Source organism: Anser anser (assembly GCF_964211835.1).
Source record: "Anser anser genome assembly, chromosome: Z".
NCBI lineage: Eukaryota > Metazoa > Chordata > Aves > Anseriformes > Anatidae > Anser > Anser anser.
Window position 1 is genome coordinate 14697157 of NC_139723.1, and position 23832 is coordinate 14720988.

Here is a 23832-nt window from a genome sequence, read left to right on the forward strand (position 1 = left end):
TCAGACTTTTACAGCAACTAACACTTTGTGTTTTAATCACTAACACATAAGATATTTGAGAACCTGATATTCTTGAGAAGATTTATCCTTAAACATACATCTCTAAAAGAAGCATAGAAAATAGAAATTTTGTTTTGCAAAAGAGGAAGACGCTAAGTAGCTTGCTTCAGATAAGGCATCTACAGCATATGGATAACAGAAATCCCTGTGCCATCACTGTGTAGGCATCCCTATAGCTAGACTGTGATGCCATGGCCCAGGGAGGCAGTGTCATTTCATTCCTTGGAGGGTTTCCAGCCCCCGTGGGATAAAGCCCTGAGCAACTTGGTCTGACCCCAGGGCTGAGCCTCCTCTGGGCAGGAGGTCAGATGGGGACCTCCTCAAGTCCCTGCTGGCCTGAATTGTCCTGTGGTGCTATGGTCTTAAGTCACGATGTTATGCTGCCATTTCAAGCACGAGGACATACTTAAATTAACATGACTATTGCACTGAATGAAGTATCTTTGAGCACTCAGTCACAGGCTGTCATGACACTTACTAATGTATTATTTTAAGCAGAATTAGATGACAAACTGAGCCTGTGCTTAAACGTTATATTTTCAGATGAACTTCAGATGGGCTTAAAAAGAAATATAACCAAAATTAAAATAGTCTACTTTTAAATAAAGTATACTTAAACTGATTTATGGAGTACTTCTAGTGAAAACTTTTTCATTAGCTAAAAAAATCTATCCCTAAACCCCAAACTTAAATATCTGTGTAATGCAGTTTATTTCATACTCTTTGTAAGTATATGAGTTGTAATGCAATCTTTTAGAAGTTTTGTTTATTGAAATTTGAATGATGAATTCATGAAATCACATACCCTAATCAGCCTAGGAACTATAATGAATATGCTGTTTTATCTGTACAGCAATCTCTGCAGTTTATGAAAGAGATGAGATGAAAAGAATTTCTTCTACAAATAATTTTTTCCCCCCCATTTATGACATGCTATGGTATCCTATAAACAAAAGAATTCATTTATTCTATTTGTTTGTTTTTCATAGAGTAGCAGGGGAATCACAAAATCATTCAGGTTGGAAAAGACCTCTAAGATCATCTAGTCCAACCCTTAAACTAGTGTTCAAGACCACCACTAATCACCTCCCTTGACCTACTGGACATGCTTCTTTTGATGCATTTTAAATGATCATATCTGAATGTCTCAACTTATAAATAGGAATTTGCCCTGCAATAATTCCAGTTGGTATACATTTAAAGTTCCCAGATTTTTCAGCTTGAGATATCAGAAATAATGAGAAACTTGAGAAAGTGAAAGTTTCATGCTGTCTGGTAGTGTTCATACTTGATGCTTATTTAAATTCTGGACTTTAATTTTTTTGGGAAAAAAAAGTAAAAAAAAAATAGTACTATAAAACAGAATCAGAGAGGCTGATTTGCAAATGCTTTTTGCGTGTGACTCTTAAAGAGTAAGTAGAAACAAAATATGAAGTCCAGTTTTGGAGAAGTTGGATTCACATTTTCATTACTTTAAGGTGTACACATTGTTTTGAAGCATCATCATTAGTTACTAATGAAAATGAAAAAAGATGTTCTATAAATAAATTAAAGCAATAATGAATTAAATTTAATATAAATTATGAGCTACATGGCTCTGGGCTGAGAGGAACAGACATTATCAAGCTATTGTGAAGTATTGCTAGTTGCTGGTATGTATGTAAGTCTGAAAATGCAAGTACAAAAAAAAAAAACACAAAAAACAAATAATTATTGTATAGTTAGGACTCTTCAGCGACCTTACTGTGCTGAAACTGCCAGACTAACATTGAAAAGTTGTGGCATATTCAAAACATACACGATATGGCAATGATGCAAATGGAGGATTGAACAGGAGTTTTTTTTTTTTCTGTCTGCAGTGATTTACATCCTGGATTAAAAAATCGTATATCTTAGAAACTAAGCAGCCCAATTAAAATACCAAATATATTCATTTAGGTCTTTGTGTGTATAAAGATGAATGTGCTCTCCAAAGGGAAAAAAAATCACAAGTTAGGGAAAAATATTTTTATCCATTAAAAAACATAGCATTGTGATAAATAACTCAAATATGTTAATTTATATTCTATCCAAAATATTTTATTTCTGAACCAACTTCATGGAAATTCAAGGTCTAATGTTGTATTTCAAAAATTCATTAAATCAAGCATTTAAGTCAACTGATGAATTTTTAATAAATATGGATTTTTTTTTTTTTTAATGCACAAGCAATGTTGGATATATTTACCCATGGTTCTTTCCTTTCAGCCTATTAGTAATTTCAAGGTGAAGGCTAGAAAACAGCTTGTGTTTTTTTCCTGAGTCAGGATTTCATCTCTTAAGGCTCTTTCATCTCTTATCCTTCTGTTTTTCCCTATTAAAGCAGTCCCACTTTGGACAGTGTAGCTACTCAATAATATAAGCCAGGAGGAAAAAGCCAGATTTCAAATTGACTTAATTTTTAAATATTTTTCTTTTTTCATAATCTCCATGGGCATTTTTTAAAAATGTTTTTCTAAAAAAATAATCAAACAAACAAACCAAAACAAACCACCACCAACAAAAAAACAGTTTAGTAGGGCTAAAAGAATTTCTCACAAGGATATTACTGGTTCTGAGAGGAACAAGAATGACCACATCTCAGCCAAAACAGAAAAGCACTGAGTGATCTTCGGTGGTGGCAGGGAGGGAGCAGGTCTTTTCACTCTAACTGGGAGGCAATATCCGTACTCAACATCATTGTCATTTGGAACTATCTAGTATGTTTCTGAAAGTGAAGTCTCCAAAGACAGCTGAAAAGCTTTTAGTCTGAAGGAGACAGCCAACTTTCACCAGATAATGAACTGCGAAACGTAACTTTCCAGGCGGAAAAACACAAAGTCACTTGGGCTGAGGAGAAGATGAGCAAAATAAATGAATAAACATGTAAATAAATAAGCTACTGCTGGAAACAGGATAGCTAGCTGAACCAGGCTGTGTCTATTTTCAGGAGTATTCTGTGAGATCAACATGGCTTTTGTCTTCTTGCTCCTCTTTGAAGTGGGCCACCCACGATTATGAGTGGATTATGCCCCACCGGGGCAGCTGAGCGTGCGGCATCCTCCGGACAGGGCCATGACTAGGCCGTGCGTGGGTCCCAGGGCACTCACGACACACTGCTTTCTTGCTGTGTGTGCCGGGGTTTCATCTCTGTGCATACAGTAAAGGAAAATATGCTCTTTAGATTTTAGTACTACCTAGACGGGTATTCAAACAAAACTCGGCAAAATAAATAAATAAGATCACTGCAGATTTTACCTGGAGTGCATTATTTGAATGTGACTCCAACAAACAGCACTTCACGTTTAAAAAGAACAGCTTAATAGCGGGCCTTCCTGATTCTGCTGAGCTCTGCAAACTACTTGGAATAACATTTCACTAAGCGTCAAATTTATCTAGTTCATCTCCTCTACTATTGATTATTTTGTGTTTCTCTCTTGCATCAGATGTTCTTTCTGCTGCTATTGTAGTTTGTCTTGTAAATATAAGTGCATGAAGAAAAATTTCGCTCTTAGAAAAAAACACTCAAGCATCTGCAAAGAGGTTAAACACTTAAATGTTACTCCTTCAGAATGTAAAATTTTAAGGAAAAACATAGGCAGTTTTCACAAGTTTTCTTGTCATGTACAGAAAAAAAATAAAAAATCCCAAACCCAAAAACCAACCCAAACAAAAACAAACCCTACCTGTTTTGCTTGTGAGAAAGCTCTCCAAAAGAAATCAAAAAATGCATTCCATTCATTTTTAATGGTCTATTCATTAGGAAGTAAGGGATTCTGCTTCAATTCCCATTCTCACAAGGGTGGTCTTACTTGTTTATGTAGCAAGATACTGCTTGTTGTCTTCAGAGATGAACACAGCAAGAGTGTACAGGACAGTATATACACTATAGAGGATATTCTTACACTATATAGTAAGAAGTGATAGGCTCATCATAATGCCTGGAAGCTTTTCCAAGATAATTTGGGAAGGTTGTATGAGAGAGGAGATCATTTTAAGGGAAAGGCACATACTCTTCTTAGGCAATAAAATCCTTAAATCTTCTTAATTTTCATTTAGTTTTTGCTGTTTTTCAGTATGTTTGTGTGCCCAAATTAATTATGTAATATTATTTCTTTTGTCCCATAAATCTCTCTAAAAGTTATTATTCCAAAGGATTACAGTATTTTTAATAACTATAAGCATAATAATACAAAACAATTAATCCAACAATATTCCAAACACCATTATTCTAAAACAACAACTGCCACCCATATTTTTATGATCTATTCTTTTCTTACAATTTAGGCTGCTATTTTCTTATTTTAATAGAAGGAAAAAGGGCTATACTTCTTTCTAAAAGATTTATAAAAATCTATGCTCACATGACTTTTAGATAGACTGTAGTAGTATCTGAAACTATGACATAATTATTTATATTTCTTACTGATATGCACAACTGCAGAACATTTTATACAATTAACTTCAACAATAGCTAATAAACAATATATGCCAGTCTAATGTTAAATCTGGATTGGATTCAATTGCTGGATTTTTTGTTTGTTCATTTGTTTTTAAAAGCAAGATGTGTCAGATTACCATGTGTTAAAAACAGCTGATGTTTTCTCTGTCAAACAAAAACTTGGATGTCATTTAAGTTAATATAATGCCTTATTTTTATCCAAATGAAACCAAGAGTATCCAAACACAACCAGGCAATATGCTCTTGACTACTTTTTTTTATTTCTTTGTTTTTCCCAAAAAACTAGTTAATGAGAAAATGATGAGGTTCCTCACAAATATTTTCCCATGAATTTTTTTCTGACTGTTTTACACCATTTCAAAACTGAAGCTGTTTTCATATGGGTATAGTAATTCTAATTTTTTTTTTGAATATCAATGTTAGAATTAAATTTATGAATTTTGTCCAAATAATTATTTCAATATTAGATATTCTATATAGCATCACATGCAACAGGTGTAGAGACTTTGGAAGATGAAACAGCTACATTTCAAATAGTCCGTAGCATAATTTTGTGTGAGAAGTGGTTTGCAAAATACAGTATTTTAAAAGTAGAAAATGTTATACAAACAAACAAAAATGTATATGTGTCTCTTAGTTTAAAAGACTGCAGGAATGATTACCTAGCTCACTTCCAGCACACCAGGAGGTCTTCTAGCAGTTTGCATATTAGACTCATTACTTCTCTTAACCTACAGTCCACATTTTAGAAAGAATCTGTCTTGAAACAGAATTTCAAATGATTGAATGACCAGCATTATTCCCTGGACAATCATTTTGTCATCACTGATGTCAATTATTGCTAATTATTCCTAGTGTTAAAAGTAGTTTCTGTTCTAAAAGTATTGGATACTACTTTCTATTTATTTATTTTATTTATATTGAGTTACCTACTACAAATAACTTTTCCAGAAACATTCATGTAGGCATATGTCATTTAATTTCTTATACTACAACTGGAGGTGAAAAATAGGGTAAGCTCTAAGCTCTTAACTCTACTGCTTATTCCTGTAGCCTTTCTCTGAATCTTTTCCATTGTTTTTAACAACTCTTTTGAAACCTGAATAATAGCCTCATTTATGCTATATACAGACACAATATTACTTTCTGTCCCTACCTGATGATTTCTGGATTATACATCTGACTTATTGTCTCGCTTGACTGTAATTTCATCACGCATTCCTGCTAGCTATTATATTTATGGTGAAAATCCAAACCCCATTTTCACAACCCTTACACATACTGGGATGTATACATTCTAGCAAAAGTCAAAGGAAGATCTTATTAATTAGATTTGACAGTTGTGCTTTTCTGGTGAAATCAGTGACACTTCCTCACTGAAGCCACTGGCAAAATTCCAACAGACTTCAGCAAAGCAAGGATTTCCCATTTCGCTTCTAAAATACACCTGGGAGCACACTGATAGAATATGCAACAAAGAAATAATAATAAATAACCACATGCACGATCACAAAAGAGGATCTTTTCTTTTCCGAGGCATGTAACTGAGCAGTCAGCTTTGCTGTCTTGTTAGGAGTCTTGCTGAATTAGGAGAGTTGACAGTGAGACTGAAGTACAATCAACATATTTCGTTTTGTTACCTTTTATTAGAGTTTTGTTGTGGAACAAGATTTTCTTTGTTGTTTTCCCCCAGTGTATCCCTCATTCCAATTAAAAATTATTAGTTTACTGCATATGTGATGCTCATTACAACACAGTGTAATATCCCATAATGTACAGGGCAGAATGAGTTCTGTCATTACACCATATAGTAGTTTTCTCTATTTTGTATGGATGGACCCTTATCAAAATCATATTAGAATATTATAACAGGATTGAGAATATCAGATACTAATTAAGAGAAATAATTTTTAAATGAGTTATCTATTGTTTATGCTTTACAGCTTATTACAAAAGTGGTTGGAAGGAATACTCTACACCAACAAAACACTTTTCAAGTAATGTCTTTATAGACAGAAATTTTTGAAAAGGCTGAACATGTAGCAGGTCTCAATAAAATCAGTAACAGTAATCCCAAAGAAACAATTTAAGTGAAAAACTCGTATAAAAAATGAAACCCAACAGGTAGGTTAATTTATGATACCAGACCACAAATGGGTGCTTTCCTGGAATGATGCACTCTTAGAAAGGCCAGTTTTACAACTATAGAGATGTGCTATCAATTTATTTTCATGCATCCTTAATAGGTTCTATTTTGTCTCTCATCTGGTGCTGGAGAAAGGTATTGATTGCCAAAAGGTGTTCTAACTGTTTACTTCTAACAAAGAAGCAATTTGGGACAACTTTTTTTAACTTATCAGACATAAATGAGCTACAAGAAGTCTAGAGCCTTGACACTACAGGTGGGAATGGTTATATAAAGCATCATTATTTCTCAAGCATGGCTACCTAGTTACTGCCCACTGACATCAGTAATGAGTAGAGACAGATACCAACTTCTGTGATTCTCTCAGTGCAAAGTCAATTCTCTGGCTCTCCCCAATGGTGGGCATCAAAAGGTTGTTAGTTTTTCAAGTTACTCGTATTCATTGATCTTCTGTCTAAAAAGCAACAGCAGGTACAACATTGCTAGCCTGTAGATGAATTGCTCATGCTGTTCTGGGGAGTGAAGGGTTTTAAAATAAGCACTGTTCCCATAAAGTGTAAAGTACATATGGTTTAATTTCAAAAGCTTCAGCAGACTTACACTGTCCTTGTGTACTGCTTCACAGATAGGTCTGTTTATAATCACTGACATTACTACACTATGACATCAGTCACCAACCTCAGCAGGAGTTACATACAGCTACTAGGTCTTGTAGAAGCAAGAAAAGCCTTATTGTCCAGCCATCTAAGAGAAACAACAACCTGGTTCATGTAAAAAAATATATAATTACTGCACAGCAGACAAGCTGTTCACCTGCATTTAAAAATCCTCAGAGGTTAGCTAAATAGATAATCTAACCCTCCTAACACAGCTACTCACAGAAGGAATGGTCACTTCCAGTCCTATCCCATGGCTTTGTTCAGCTCCCACTTTTGATTCATGCAGTCATGTTCCTCATCACCCTTTTGAAGTCATGACTGCAGCTGCGCATCTCTGTGGTTTCACAAAATACACTTTTTTTTTTTTTGAGAGAGAAAAAGTTTTGCAAAGAAGTTGAAATAAAAGCAGTTTTAATCTGGTTCTACTTTCTCGTAACCTAATAGCATCTAAATTGCGTCTGGAGGAGGAAATTTAAGCAGCAACTTCTTCCTTGTCTGGCCTGTCAGGATACTGGTAAAGGAGCAGGAGGTACTGTAAATGTCAACACTCTCAGTAGCAAAATGTGGCATGTGAGGTACAAGTTTTTTCTAATAAAACCCATCATGGCTAGAACAAAAAATAAGTGTGTAGAAATAGGCAGGCAACTTTAATAGGATCCCCTGTAAGAAGCAGTATGCCAGCATTTGCTCTGGTATGAAGCCCAAACCTTGAATGAAGCCTTTTCAGCTAAATGCAGCATCAAGCCTCCTGTAGCTGGCTCCTGAGAAGGAACAGAGGAGATAGAGTATCCAGGAGCTTGGTGAAGACTCAGCAAAATACACATTATCTGGATCTGGACAGAAGCCTACTGTTTGCATAGCTCTGGCAAGAATTTCTCTGTTGTGTGCTTGCACTAGGCCAGCTTATGAGCTACCCAATTGGCTGTGCAGTGGTCGTATGCTGAATGCATGAAGAATGACTAAGGCTGGCAACAGTGCTGATAAACTACAATGCTTTTTATAATATATTTGGTACGGGGCATTAAGAAAGTTTGACTTCTGTACACCTACATCACTCTGTGGAGAATGAATAAAAACTCCCAGCTGATGCTCTAGATTCAGTCATGAGAAACTATTTATCATTCCTAACAGTTCTTTGGTCAGACCACAGCTGAGACACATTGACTAAGAAAAATGGAGACTGCAGTCTTGCTGCTTATGTCAATTTTGGTTCATTGACACAGAAAACACTTCAGTTGTAACTAAAAACCACCAACATTAAACAAACATAAACAAATCAATAAAAAAAAAAAAAACACAACACCATTAACTAGACCTTCTGTTCACAAACAGTGACGGACTGGTGGGAGATGTGGTGGTCGAGAGCTGTCTTGGGCAGAGTGACCACGAAATGGTTCAGTTCTCTATTCTTGGCGAAGTCAGGAAGGGGACCAGTAAAACTGCTGTCTTGGACTTCCGGAGGGCTGACTTTGAGCTGTCCAGGACACTGGTTGGCAGAGTCCCTTGGGAGGAGGTTCTGAAGGGCAAAGGAGTACAGGAAGGCTGGGCACTCCTCAAGAAGGAAATCTTAATGGCTCAGGAGCGGTTGGTCCCCACGTGCCCAAAGACGAGCCGACACGGAACTAGACCGGCCTGGCTGAACAGAGAGTTGCGGCTCGAGCTTAGGAGAAAAAGGAGGGTTTATAATCTTTGGAAAAGAGGGCAGGCTACTCAAGAGGACTATAAGGATGTTGCGAGGCTGTGCAGGGACAAAATTAGAAAGGCCAAAGCTCATCTGGAGCTCAATCTGGCTACTGCCGTTAAAGATAACAAAAAACGTTTTTACAAATACATCAACACAAAAAGGAGGACTAAGGAGAATCTCCATCCTTTACTGGATGCGGGGGGAAACTTAGTTACAAAGGATGAGGAAAAGGCTGAGGCGCTCAATGCCTTCTTTGCCTCAGTCTTTAGCGGCAAGACCAGTTGTTCTCTGGATACCCAGTACCCTGAGCTGGTGGAAGGGGATGGGGAACAGGATGTAGCCCTCACTATCCACGAGGAAATGGTTGGCGACCTGCTACAGCACTTGGATGTATGCAAGTCGATGGGGCCGGATGGGATCCACCCGAGGGTACTGAGCGAACTGGCAGAGGAGCTGGCCAAGCCGCTTTCCATCATTTATCGGTGGTCCTGGCTATCAGGGGAGGTCCCAGTCGACTGGCGGCTAGCAAATGTGACGCCCATCTACAAGAAGGGTCGGAGGGTAGACCCGGGGAACTATAGGCCTGTTAGTTTGACATCAGTGTCAGGGAAGCTCATGGAGCAGATTATCTTGAGGGTCATCACGCGGCACTTGCAGGGCAACCAGGCAATCAGGCCCAGTCAGCATGGGTTTATGAAAGGTAGGTCCTGCTTGATGAACCTGATCTCCTTCTATGACCAAGTGACGCACTTGGTGGATGAGGGGAAGGCTGTGGATGTGATCTACCTTGACTTCAGTAAGGCTTTTGACACCGTTTCCCACAACATTCTCCTCAAAAAACTGGCTGCTCGTGGCTTGGACTGGTATACGCTTTGTTGGGTTAAAAACTGCCTGGATGGCCGGGCCCAAAGAGTTGTGGTGAATGGAGCCAAATCCAGTTGGAGGCCGGTTACTAGTGGAGTCCCCCAGGGCTCAGTGCTGGGGCCAGTTCTCTTCAATATCTTTATTGATGATCTGGATGAGGGGATCGAGTGCACCCTCAGTAAGTTTGCAGATGACACCAAGTTAGGTGCGTGTGTCGATCTGCTCGAGGGAAGGAAGGCTCTGCAGGAGGATCTGGATAGGCTGGACCGATGGGCTGAGGTCAACTGTATGAAGTTCAACAAGGCCAAGTGTCGGATCCTGCATCTGGGGCGCAACAACCCCAAGCAGAGCTACAGGCTGGGAGATGAGTGGCTGGAAAGCTGCCTGGCGGAGAAGGACCTGGGAGTACTGGTTGATAGTCAGCTGAATATGAGCCAGCAGTGTGCTCAGGTGGCCAGGAAGGCCAACAGCATCCTGGCTTGTATAAGAAGCAGTGTGGCCAGCAGGTCTAGGGAGGTGATTGTCCCCCTGTACTCGGCTCTGGTGAGGCCGCACCTTGAGTACTGTGTTCAGTTTTGGGCCCCTCGCTACAAGAAGGACATGGAGGTGCTCGAGAGAGTCCAGAGAAGGACAACGAAGGTGGTGCGGGGTCTGGAGAACAAGTCTTACGAGGAGCGGCTGAGGGAGCTGGGGTTGTTCAGCCTGGAAAAGAGGAGGCTCAGGGGCGACCTTACCGCACGCTACAGGTACCTTAAAGGAGGCTGTAGCGAGGTGGCGATTGGTCTATTCTCCCACGTGCCTGGTGACAGGACGAGGGGGAATGGGCTAAAGTTGTGCCAGGGGAGGTTCAGGTTGGATGTTAGGAAGAACTTCTTTACTGAAAGGGTTGTTAGGCATTGGAATGGACTGCCCAGGGAGGTGGTTGAGTCGCCATCCCTGGAGGTCTTTAAAAGACATTTAGATGTAGCCCTTAGTGATATGGTTTAGTGGAGGTCTTGTTAGTGTTAGGACAGAGGTTGGACTAGATGATCTTGGAGGTCTCTTCCAAACTAGACGATTCTGTGATTCTGTGATTCTGTGAACTCTTAACAAAACTCAGGTTGTCAAAAACAGCACAAAGATAAAAAATGCTGTGGTGATAGAGGGTCTGTGACATGTTTCATTCTATTCATACCATTTTCTCATATTTGATGACAACTACAAATTTAGCATGTATATATACTTGCATGGAAATGAAGATATTTGCCAAAGAATCAATATTTCACTTGATCATAGATAAAATCCACGTGTTACAGTTTAGTTCTTTAACTTAGTGGTATACCAATAAAAAAAGAAGCAGGGAAGGATAAAACAAACCAACAAACAAACAAACAAACAAAAAACAAACCAAAAAACAATAATCAAAGTAACTTTCTTCAACCAAGATTGTTCTTAACTGTTCATCAGAACAACATGACATTTCTTTACAGAGCTTCAGAAAGCTTTGAAGATTCATTTTTATACAAGATCAGCTTCAAAGGCTAGTGATGAAATTTGACACCTCTTCAACGCCACATTAGAAGTAGAAATTTGATTTGGGTCAACAATGTTTGAAACCTCTATACCCTGAACATCAAGGCTTGGACTAAAAATCATGACAGTCTCTGTTTTAGCTTCAGTGATGCCATCAAGCGAGCAAGTGCTCTAGAAGGATGTGGAACTAACTAAATCGAGAAAGCCAACTCTGATTCAGAATATAGAACGACTGACTGATGCAGACTTTATAAAAAAGAGGAGACTGTGGTCCTGCTTTATAAAGGCACTAAAACAAATACTAATTTTCAAAACAACAGCTTTCCTTTCATGTTTTAGCTTATCTTCCAAAAGAGTCAAAATTAAGCAGGGACAAGACTGGTGTAGTACATAAAACAAAAACAAAACAAAAGTAATAGTAACAACAAAAAACAAGCTAGACACTATAAGAAACCTGCAAAATTGGGTTCCCCTCAACCAAGAATCTCCATTTAGTCCCCCTTCCAGAATTACCATTTTATATTCCATTCAGCTTCCTCCAGAACCAAGCAGGTCACTGAATAAGCTAAAATCTGTGAGTCTAAGTATTTATGTTTGTAATCACAGAATCAGGAAAAAAGTGCTAATTTAGCTAATTACTTTGACTGTTTAAAGTGTTAATCATTACCACTTAGGCTTTGTTTAACTCCTTAGGTTATGCAGCAATCCTACATAGCAGAATATTATAGCTGAACTCTTTCTAAACTCAGCAACTTTTTCTTATGGTGCTTATGGGTCACATGAGAGCTTATATAGTCTTCAGCACTTTGATTTTAGACCACTGAATTTATTCAGCTCTTGTCTTTAGTGCAACAGAGTTAAATTGCATTAAAGGGACCCTGGACGTGTATAACAGGCAAGTGGAGGGTGACCACAAGAGTTCATTTATGCCACTTCCTCACCCCATCTCCATTCTACACTTCAGAGAATCAACAGAAGTTACAAGCAGCTTCATCATGTTTACTTCAAATGGTAGAATGGCTTTGCTTTACCTCAAAACACAAAAGCAGGTCTCATATCTCCTGTTTTCACTGCAAGGAGGGAATCCCAAAATTTCTGTTACAGTGAGCACTATGCAGCCAATTTCCCTTCAAATAAACCTTCAGCATTCAGCAAGCATAAACACTACCTAATAAATGGTACCTATAAATGGATATTTCAAGTGTTGCTATTAATATACAACAATAGCCTACTGAGGTAAGGCTGTATAATCCATGATTCTGCATTTCATAGCCTCAGTGGAACAGTTCTGCAAGATTATTTAGACACTGGACTCATCAATTTTTCAAAAATTAGACATTTCGAGAACCTTTAAAAAAAACAAGTCAGCATGCAGGGAACTGCCTAAGCCCTGTGTCGCAGCTATGTTAAGTAAAGATTACATGTCCTCCCTTATAAAGATTTTAGGCCCATGTTAACTGATTATAAAGAATTTGCAAATTGGCAGGTAAAGAACACCCCTACTATTATTACAGCCCTTTCATAGGCTCTTCTTTAGACAAGGGGAAGAGAAACAAGTCAGTTTCCAAGGTAGTTCTTTAAGACCTCAGAGATTATTAAAAAGGTCTGTGTAAATGTGAAGAAACAAACAAAAGAATAATTCACCTTTGATCAGGAAGGAAACTGACATTTCCTCAAGGATGACTACCAGTCTGCACAGGCTCCTCTGGCTTGTTTCTGTTCTTTACAACTCTCCGCCTCCCCTGCTTGTGAGGTTAGCTGCAAGACTGACCCAACACTGAGAAGAAAGGGAAGCTGGAAGGAACTAACCATCTTTTTCTTCTTTTAATTAGAACATTTTTTTTTTTTCCCTTTAAACAATCATGGCACAAACCAATAAGCAGAACTAAATTAATGGACCATAAGAGACTTCCTGGATTGAAGTAGGTTGATTGAATAATCAAATTCTAAGTCCTAATGGAAATAATAAACCTTATTCAGTCTAACCTTGCAAAAAGAAAAAAAAAAAAAAACTACTTAAAGTTTTTATTGGAGAGATTTTTACATCAAATGCCTAATGAGATGGCAAGCATGGATGAATAATTATTTTTACTTACTGTTCCTATTAAAGAAAAGATGAGCTATAATTCTTTCAGTCAGAAATAAAAACTCTTCCCTAATCATTAACATTAAATAGGCTTTTTAGTTTTTATTCAAAGAAAGCACATTTAAATTGAACTTCAAGCAGGCAGAATAAATATCAGTCTTTGTTAGAAGAATGTTTTTCTTACTCTTCTCTTTACAATATTTTTAATTACTTCTAAGGAGTTTAATAGGTATGGTAGAAAAAATTTGACCTTATCCCATAGCAAAAAAAAAAAAAAGTTAAAAAAATACACAAAACAAACAGAAACCACTCTTTGAAGTGTAACTTAATTGTTTTAAAGCATCAACTGAAAAATAGTTACAATTTTTCTGTGATAAGAGTAGTACTGTCAGCAACTCTAGAATTTACTGTTGAAGTTAGAAGACAGTCCACATTTTTGTATGTTTCCAGGTGAAAAAGTGACACCAATATTGAATAAACTGATTACTAAATCTCAGTATGGAGTAAATATTAACGGAGAAGTATATTAATTATGACTTTAAATAACAAAGGTTTCTTATTTTGTTGAGCTTGATGGCTTTTTAAAGTTACCCTTCAACACTGTAAAGGTTAGAGCTTCTTTTTCCTGTGGTGTCTGTCCTATAGCTTGCATAGAAAGGACTCATGAAACTTACCATCTGTGGTGATTTTTTTTTTGTTGTTCTATAAAATTAAGCTTCCCAAAAGCTGTCACTCAGGCACAGCTGTAAACCAGATAAGCAATAAGAAAAAATTAGCATGCACATTTTCCATAAAAATTTAGTGCTTTGCTGAGAGTAAAAGGCATACCATCTATTTTTTTTTTATCTGCTTAAAATTAACATACGGTTTTCGAATTTGTTAAAGTAGATACCATATAGAGTGATGGTGGTATTTTTAGCCACTTTGAATTGAAAAGTTCATTCTTTCTTATCTTAACCAAAAAGCATGTCCAAATTCTTTCAGCTACATTTTTTATTTTATATAACTGGTCAAGGTATTTCTATCACTTACTGTCACTAAAACCCTTATTCTGGAACTAGAGATCTGCCCGTCTGGTTGACAATGGAATTCTATTTCTCCCATTTTATGGTTATGCACAAGAAAACTGACTCATGGTCATACTTCAGAGAAATTCCAGAACCAAGAGTGTAATATCAGCCTGTCTTTAGGCAGAAGAGCTTGCAGAGCTTTTCAGGTATTCTGCAGGTGACTGAGATTTCTACAGAAAGTCCCAGCTGAAATGAACCTCCTTTGTAACCTTTGATGTTCTGTAAAATTCTCAAGCCTTAAAAATGTATTACGCCCAGGTCCTCTATCATTGGTCCTAGCTGGAGAACATCTAAGTTCAGAATGCTTGTTGCATTACCCTAGCACTGCAGAGAGTTTTTTAATGCAATATAATTATCTTCTCCTCACTTATGGATTTTACCCTCTGTAATAGATTTACATCTCTTTCTAAGCTTTCTCTCAAAGCTTTAGAACTGCCTGAAAACACTTTCAAAGCCTTCTTAAATTCTCCTTTGCTGTACTGCTTCACAAAGCCCTAGCATCAATTAGGTACTGCAGAGGTCACTGCCTCATGTATTGATCAGTACTGCCTCGCTGTCTTGTATCCCTCCCTCTTTCCAACTGTTGTCTCATCTTGAATGCACATTGTAAACACCATGGGGAAGAGCATGCTTATTCTTTGCTTGTATACCACCTAGTATGAGAGAGTCCCGGAGCATGGCCAAGGTATCAAGGTAGTACAAATCTCAGTATATTACATGAAAAAGGTGTAAGAAGTAAAACACAGCAGAAACACTTTTGAAGTAGGCAATTATTTTTATCTTGAGTTATTTTCACAGGCCCCAAACTGTATAGATTTTGATTCTTTCATATCATTCAAGCAATATGGCTTCTCCCTTCTCCCCAACACCACATTTTCAGAGTTAGAATTATTACCTTCTGTTATTACCAAGTATTTACACCTGCACTGAATTAGTTTTCCCAAAGCAAGCTTCTCTGTAATTCAAATTACAGTGGAAGAATAAAAGTAGAACTGCAGCTGTCTGACACAGAAAATGATCACAGAATAATTTTATACTTCCTCTACTCACATACATTGGGATCATCTTGCCACCTTGAAATTCTCACTGAATGGTACTGAGGTAGCCGTGGTGACCATGAGGAACTGCTAGAACAACCAGATACCACCAGAAAACATGTTCCCAAACCTTGTCGCTTGTACTAACCATGCTGTATGTCAACTTATGTCATGTTTCATTAGAGGGAGTGATAGTGGCACAAGAACCATATACTTTTATGGTACCAAATATAGGTCTGTGATGTAGCGGTGACCTTTAGAAGACCCATATAACTTCTGTCATTTGAAAATATGTTTTAGCTAGGACAGAAGATCTAGGTTTGAACAAACAAAGGGTTAGTCTCAGGAGTAAAACAGATTTTTGGGGGGAAGTTTGAAGGATGACATTAACTGAATGGCGCAAGAAAATTTAGGTATATTATTCCAGGAGGAAGGAAAACAAGAGGAGTTGTTTCAAAAAGATTAAGGGTTTGATGAATATTATGCTGCCACCTTGATTTTTTTCACTAACTTCAGTGAGCTTTTAATAAAGAAAGCTGACCAGGCACATAGTATGACAGATAATCAACACAACCAAAGTTTACAAAATCGTAGCCCTCATCCATGAAAGTGACTGGTTTTAAAAATTCAAGAGTTTCAGGAAAATTCAGGAGAGTTTCAAGAAATTCAGAAAAGAAATGGCCAGCATGGAAAAATAAAGGAACAAGATCCTATTACTAAGGGAAGTATGAAGCAAGACTAGAGCTCCATTTGTACATGTGTGCGTGTGATGAGGACTGAGCAACAGGCAAGGAAGTGGTGGGAAGGTGCCACTGCTTCTGTCACCAGGCCTTTCTGAGACCTTCTTTTTCTTCCTTCCCCATTCGCAGCTCAAAGAGCAAACAAAAATAAAGCACTGGAAATGGAAGGAGTGGAAAGGGAGCCAGAAGGAAAATTTTGGAATTAAAAGGCAATAACCTATAAGAATATTTCTGCAAGTACTCCTTATTTTTGATTTTTTTTTTTTTTTCTTCACTTTAACGTGTACAGTAAGAGTCTTAAGAAGCTGGCTGCCTTCATTTTAATATAAGGCAGAGAAAAGAATATGCTGCTTCTTATAGCTCATTAAAAAATATCTTCTAGGAATATATTTCTTTTTCCAGGGGAAGAACAGTCTGTGGAGATTAACATCCATCTCAACAGAGAGCCTTGTTAGTGAAGTATGAAAATAAATCATATTTCTGCAGCACGATGAAAGCTGTGAGCTACAACACAGAACATCTTTTTCAAACCATTTTTCCACCCCATCTTTATTCTCACTGACTTACCAACCACAAGAAAGCTTACACAATGAATATAAATCATATCCAGGAGGAATTTCTCTCTTTCCTAAAGGCTGGGAGCAGGCACATACATGTTGTTTTATTCTTCAAACAATGTGATGAATATTTTATGAGCTATGAAGCTCAGCAACTTCCATGAAAGAGATACCAAAGGAAGGCTGAGACTCTGCCCTCCCCTTTCCTTTCCCTTGGTTCCTTGCCCGCTCTTCAAAATTAACTTTTGCGTGCGTGAGAAGCAGGACAGACTGTGGTCATACATACCTCCAGGAAATGAATGACTATAACCTTTACTGTGTCACGTATTTGAAAGAGAAGAAGGCAAAGGATTTTTGCAGCAAATTCATATGCTCTTAACTCTGTTTGGTGATGGGGAGTGGAGCCAAGGGAGGTGGTGACTAATGTTGTCCCAGGACAGAAAGTATTAATGCTGTACTGAGAGCATGAGAAGGCAAAGTTTCAGATCACTTTTGACAAAGCTCATGAGATACATTACACAACAGATTGCAAAAATTGTGTGTTTGGATTTCCTTAAGTACCATGTTTTTTCCCCGGTGTTCAGAAAAACATTTTTCTTTTTTTTCTGCCAGCTTAGCTTTGAGTCACAGAAAACTACTGAAGTTCATAAAACATAGATATTTCAGACCTGATTCTTCCCTACTAAGCAACTCATGCATGATTTATGTCTGTACAAAGCGGATGTAAGAGAACAAGACTGAACTGATTGCATTTTATACCTGCTTTTATCTGGATATAAAGGACTGCATAAATAGCAGAATATGAACTATCAGGGCCATTATCTTAAATGAGCAGTGGAAGGATCTCTTTTTCCAAACCTTAGTCCATGCTGTCAGACTGGAAGTCTACTCATCACCACACTATGAGGAGAGGAGTTTTTTGTTTGTTTATTTTTAATGGTTGTAGAGGTAAAACAAAACTAAAGGAAACAACATACACCTTTCCTTTCAGACTGGACAAGGAAACTGATGGCCTTCCTAGTGTGAAACGTGGCGTCTGGTTCAGACATTTTTTTGCATACAAGTATATATTGTTTGACTACTGAGCTGAGGTAAATAAATGATGAGGTCATGGAAAGAGACTTTCAACCTAAGAGTGGCAGGACTTGGCTTTATGAGTGGAAATAAGAGATGTTAGTTAACATTCTCAGGCTTTAAGATTTGGGCACTTGCAGCCCCAAAACCTCTTTAATAATAAATGATGCAACAGGGAGACTAACAGGACAGAAAAGAGATGATGGAAAATGTGAGCATGACTGAGGCCATCAATGCAAAGTACGCTGCCTTTATTGCATGACTACACGTGCCTTCCTGAGACAAAAAGTGACACAGCAAAGATAGCTCCTATAGACATAGTAAAGATAGCCCTTGTAGACATACCTATCACTTCTCCTAGTCTTTCACATTTTAAGATTCTTAATGAAAATATTCTTCAGCGGATACTTAATCAAAACCAGCATGAGTTTCCTAAGCCAGAGTTCAGTTCCAGTCCACAGATTTGTTCACAAAAGTACTGCTTAAGTCACAAGCAAGAATAACTGTCAAGAAATAAAGCTTGAGAGATGAAAATGAACAATTTATGTTCCAATCTGTGTTTATGGTGTGTTGTTGTATCAGAGACTTCTGAAATCCTTTTTATTCTCTTAAAGAGGACAAAAAATTGGAATTCACTCTTTCCTCTTCTTATTCTTCAGCCACTCAAAATACAGTGACACTTAAAGCTTATTATACTTCTTAAAAATTTTAGTTTAAAACAAAACAAAACAAAACAAAAACAAAAAAACATCCAGCCTTGAATTTCCATGCACTTGACAGAGACCAAAGTAGAGAGGAAGTAAAAGAAAGAAAAACAATAGATAAAGAATGACCTGAGTCACCAAAAATACTGTTTAATCTTATTTGTCACTCCTGATCCATTACTGCCAACCAGAAATCATTCAGCACTATATAAGATTAAGCAGAAATTAGTTGAATTGCTATTATTCCATCAAAAGATATCAAAAATCCATTCTGGGATGAGGCAATAAAATTGTTAAAATAGATATTTAACTTAGTTTTCAAACCATAACTGTTTTTAATATTCTAAATGCTGTATTATGGCGTATCTGCTTGGCTATGAAAGTTCAGTTTCAGTGAGCAGAGCTATTAGACAAGAAGCTTATGCCTATTTATATTCTTATAAGGCCTAACATAGGTTAGTTTCTCGTTTTTACCCTGCTGCATTTTTTTAGGAGTAAATCATGCCTAAAGGCATAGAAAATATGAAATTCAAGACAATAAGAAATAAAATGAGACAGCATCTCTCTGGAGCAGAAAAGAAAAAGGCAAGGTAATATATTGAAGGAAAATATTTTTGACCTAATAAAATGCATTAAAATAGATCCAGTAAATCTGCACTTTAATTTTAGAAGCTAGTGGTAAGAAGTCTTCAAAAGATTCTGAAAATACCTTGGTAGGTCAGCCCAGTGGTGTATCTAAGGTCACTATTCTCTTTCTGGAAGTGTCTGTAAACAGAACAAAAAATAAAGGATACTTTCTGCAGTTGTGTTTTCCTAGCATCTATAATCAGTGGATTTGTGCATGCCTGACTGTTCCCTCCTATTCAGACGTTTGCTGAGACAAATGTAGACTAATTCTTTCAAAGAACATTTCAGTAATTTTAGGTGCTACAAACCAGACTTTGACTTAAAATTGTTTTCTTGGGAGGGGGGGGATTGTTTTGTTCTGACATTGATGTTAATTATTTTTACTGTTACCTGTTTGGTACATTATGTAAAGCAAATAAATATTGGTAGAAGAACAATACAGTGTTATGTTTGATATTATGTTTATTTTAATTAAAAAAAACTGATGAAATTATTATGTTCCACTCTCTTGCATGCTGTTCTATTGTTATTTCTATTACCCTTAAGAGAGACAACATATCTACCTAAAATAATGATAAGTTGCAATATATATATACACATAAAATCAGCCTCAAATGCTCTGAGGCTTTTTAAAGTTTTATTTTTTTTTCTGTTACACAAAAATGAAAATACAATGCGATCCTTTTTTTTTCCAAAAGAATTTGAAGCTCAAATCCTGCTTAGTTTTACTATACAGCAAAGTATTTTCCTTCTCAAGACATTCTTTTTAATTTTATTAGGTTTCATTTTGCAATAAAATACTGGCAAATGTAACCAGAGATACCAGAATCTTGCTTTTGAAAACAATGAAATTACGTTTAGAAAACCTTGATAGTTGCATTATATAAATACAACAGAGGAACTGGAAAGATGACAGCAGTATCATGGGTTGTATTCAGAAGTGTCTCTAAGGGTGAATTTTTCCGTGATTTTTCAAACATCTTTTAAAGCGTAACAGAAACCTGTCTGCAAAACCAACCATTTTACGAACATTTCACTGTGAAAAAAACAAAAGCCATAGAAAATCAGTGGCCTTCCCCTCACTCCCAGCAGAGTCAATGCTCCTAAATACAGCATCAAGCTACTGTCAAGTTACACTCAGGCTAACGTCAAGTTAACAGAAAGATGCCTGCTAATGTTCTCTACACTTCTGAATATCAGTCTCCAAGACAGCATTAAAAAACCTGCAGCTACCTGCTGAAAGGCTTTCATAAATATTACCTCCCTCTTTGTGTGCGATGCAGGTGGCCTAAAGCCACTCTGTGTCCTCAGGCCACACAGCAGAAAAAGCTCTGCAAAGGGGCAGGTGGCAGCTGGGCTGACTGCATCTGGGCCTCCCTGGTCATACTTCTCTGTTGTTGTATTAAACAGCTGCCTTAAGCACATGAGGAAGCACAGGAAGGCCAAAGATCTCTTTAGAAATGAGAATTTGAAGGCATAGATGGCTTTATTGCCAGGTAATGACATATGGAGCTTTTTACCTCTAGATAACTGCATGAAATTGCCTGAGGTCAGCAATGACTGAAAATTGTGACAATTAGACGGCTGCTTTGTGGCCTATAGGAAATGAATTTGTGGCCTCATTCCAGTTCTCTATCATAAAACAATTACAGCTAATGCTGATTGACATCCTTGATTGCAGCCATGGCTGAGAGGCCAAGGCTGAATGAGCCTTGAAAATAAACTGCCCTTCAACCCACAAAAGTCAATCCTCCCAGTCAGAGGTGAGGCTCATGCTGGACAGAGAAAAACGCTTCTCTTTTCCCTCGCTCTGCATATAGAAAGTTTGTCTCTCCTACAAAACACAGCGCCTTCACTGCCACCACTTAAAACAACATTAAAAAGGCGAGTCCTCTAGGAGAGTTCGGGTAAAACATATTACATATTACTCTATTGCTTGCATTTCAGACACATGCAAGATTTCAAGCAGCGAGGTCCTATTGTGCTAAGTGCTGTGCAGACACAGTACCAGACAGCCCCCTCTCCAAATCACTTGCCATCAAAACAAATGGGACAGATGTGGACAGCAAGAAGCATTATTGCCAGTTTTTGACAGACGGGGCATGAGGTTTGGTGAGCCTAAGGTCACACAGGTACTGCATGGCAGAGCAAGGCGCTGAAGCAGAGCGTGGGGTCACGGCTCTAAAAGAGATTTAAAGTTGAATAAAAGAGGGCAGTTCTGCATCACAGAGACACTTATCTGTACAATTTGCTGATTTCCTACAGTGGTAATAAGAAAAGGAACTTGTGGTACTACAGAAACGGAACTGTGCATAAGCATCCATGCAGTTTGGTACTGTTCTTGCATCACAATGGAAATCAGGAAGGTTTTGAGATTAAATCTGGAATTAAGAACAAATTAAATTCCTGACCATCACTTACGGTACCTGTGACTGTCTAAATGCTAGCCCCAGCACACCCAGATCTGATGTTACTTAAGCAGCTCTCGAATCAAATAAAAGGCTTCACATATGGAGAAAAAAAAAAAGGTGCACAAAACTCCTGTTCTCCATTGTTTATTTCAGAGCAGAAAGGTCAGTTTGCACTGGTTATGTAAAATATGCATAGTGGTAAACACATAGTTTAATAAGCATTTGAAAGTGTCATGATATTAAAAGAAAAGGGAAGGGAAGGGAAGGGAAGGGAAGGGAAGGGAAGGGAAGGGAAGGGAAGGGAAGGGAAGGGAAGGGAAGGGAAGGGAAGGGAAGGGAAGGGAACAGGGAAGGGAAGGGAACGGGGAAGGGAAGGGAAGGGAACAGGGAAGGGAAGGGAACGGGGAAGGGGAGTAGTTAGAGTGATCCTACATGTTATGTGGTTAAAACACACATCTTCTGAGGTAGTGGTGATCGAGAAAGAAGGGAATTAATATTTGTGGGGCAGCATGACTCTGTGCTGGACTTAAATAAAAACCCAAGGATTCAGCTCCCCATCATAACCCTTTTTTTTTGGCCTCCTATTATAGTGCATGGGCTATGCTACTGCTTATCTTAGACACTGCAGTACAGCTTCAACTTCTAAGAAAAGGTATATGGCAGCAAAAATTCACAACTGTTTTCAAATGGACTACACTGAAGTATTTCAAGCACAAATCTCGAAATAACCTGAGGTAAACAAACTGCCATTGCCTCTTTACTAGGAAGATGAAAGAAACCTAGAGGAAAACATCTTAATTCTCAGATGAGCAGCATCAAGCTGGAACCTACTTAATCTAACTGCCTTTTCTTAAGATGATAAGTGTCTTTCTCTGGCCTTATATTTTTGGAGTTAAAAAACAATGTATTCCTTTATCAGTGGTCCCACTGTAGAAATGGAATTGTTTCTATCCTTTCTGAACTGTTCTTCACAAGCCATTCTTTGCTGAATTACTTATGAGTTGGAACTTTTTTTTTTTTTTTCCCTGGGGTACAATCTTGCAATTACAAGGCTTTTTGTTTAGTTCAACTTAAACTGCTAGCACTCATCAGCTGAGCTGTAATAATGAGCATGTGGATCTTCTTAGTCCATTCCAGTTACAAAGTATAGTAAGTTAGCTTAAATCACATTTGTGCTTTATGTAAAGTTCTTCCTTTATTTTTATTTAATTATTTATTTTTGCTGTGCTTCCTACTTCCACAACTCATAGTATTTTAAGAGTATCAAGGCCAGGATCCCTCTTCTGTGATTCTTCTTACAATTTATGTGCTAACTGAACAGACGTTTGATATCTGTGATCATTAATCACTGATGATAAAAGAGAGATATTGGAAATTGGAAATCCAGCTGCTTAGTTCACAGATTCAAACAGATTAACAGTACTAGTGCAACACACACACATCAAAAAGCAATGAACAAGCATTTAAGTTACCATTTTAAAGTGTCATTCTAATAATATCACAAGGCCAAAAATCACCAAGACCTACACATGATATCTAAGAGCCTGGTTAAAAGATAGCATAGAATTAGAAACATCTCAGGCCTGATGAGAGAAAATATGAGTACTTTTAGACAATATTGCACATATCTTTATATGCAAAAAATATATTCTTATGTGCTTAGGACCAAACAACTAACTAGTAAAGAAATCTGTACGATTCCAGTGGACTTGGAATCCAGGCTGTGCCGCCTTCTTTTGAATTTTTTTAACTAAGGAAATCCTCTTTTCCCTCATTATGTCCTCTTAGAGTGGGTATTTCTACAACTTGTTTTCATTTGAGGAATTGACCTCATTACACTATATTACTAAGATACCTGAAAGCTTCTAAGTGTATTATTATGTACAGTTTAAAACAAGTTATCTTACTCTTTCAAAATGTAGGTCATCTGGCATTATGCATAAAATCATATGAATTGCAAGGAAAAAAGATCCTTTCATTTTCCTGTTAAGATTTCATTTACCCCTAGATTATGTGAATCTTCTAAATTGGCAAGCTCTGAAGGTTATTCAAAAACAAGGGTGCTGTATAAAAAATCCATGTGTAAAACAAATTTAGTAAATCTATTTTCATTTTTTTTTC

At 37.5% G+C, this 23832-nt stretch overlaps 1 protein-coding gene across 21 annotated transcripts in view; it reads right to left on the minus strand.

The window, feature by feature from the left end:
- The window catches only part of LINGO2 (leucine rich repeat and Ig domain containing 2), a 538477-nt gene that overhangs the window by 131381 nt on the left and 383264 nt on the right, over positions 1–23832 (minus strand). For 3 of the 21 annotated variants that reach the window (XM_083818694.1, XM_083818690.1, XM_083818685.1), the window contains one exon: positions 19383–19438. The exons of 14 other annotated variants lie outside the window; for them this stretch is intronic. Coding sequence is in view for 2 of the 7 variants with exons in the window: in XM_083818682.1 (XP_083674808.1) it covers positions 14166–14168 (3 nt within the window). In the remaining 5 variants the exon portion in view is untranslated. Of the gene's footprint in view, positions 1–13049; positions 13183–14165; positions 14235–19382; positions 19439–23832 lie in introns of all 21 variants that reach the window. 4 more of the 21 variants (XM_083818684.1, XM_083818688.1, XM_083818682.1 and 1 more) reach the window with 4 other exon arrangements.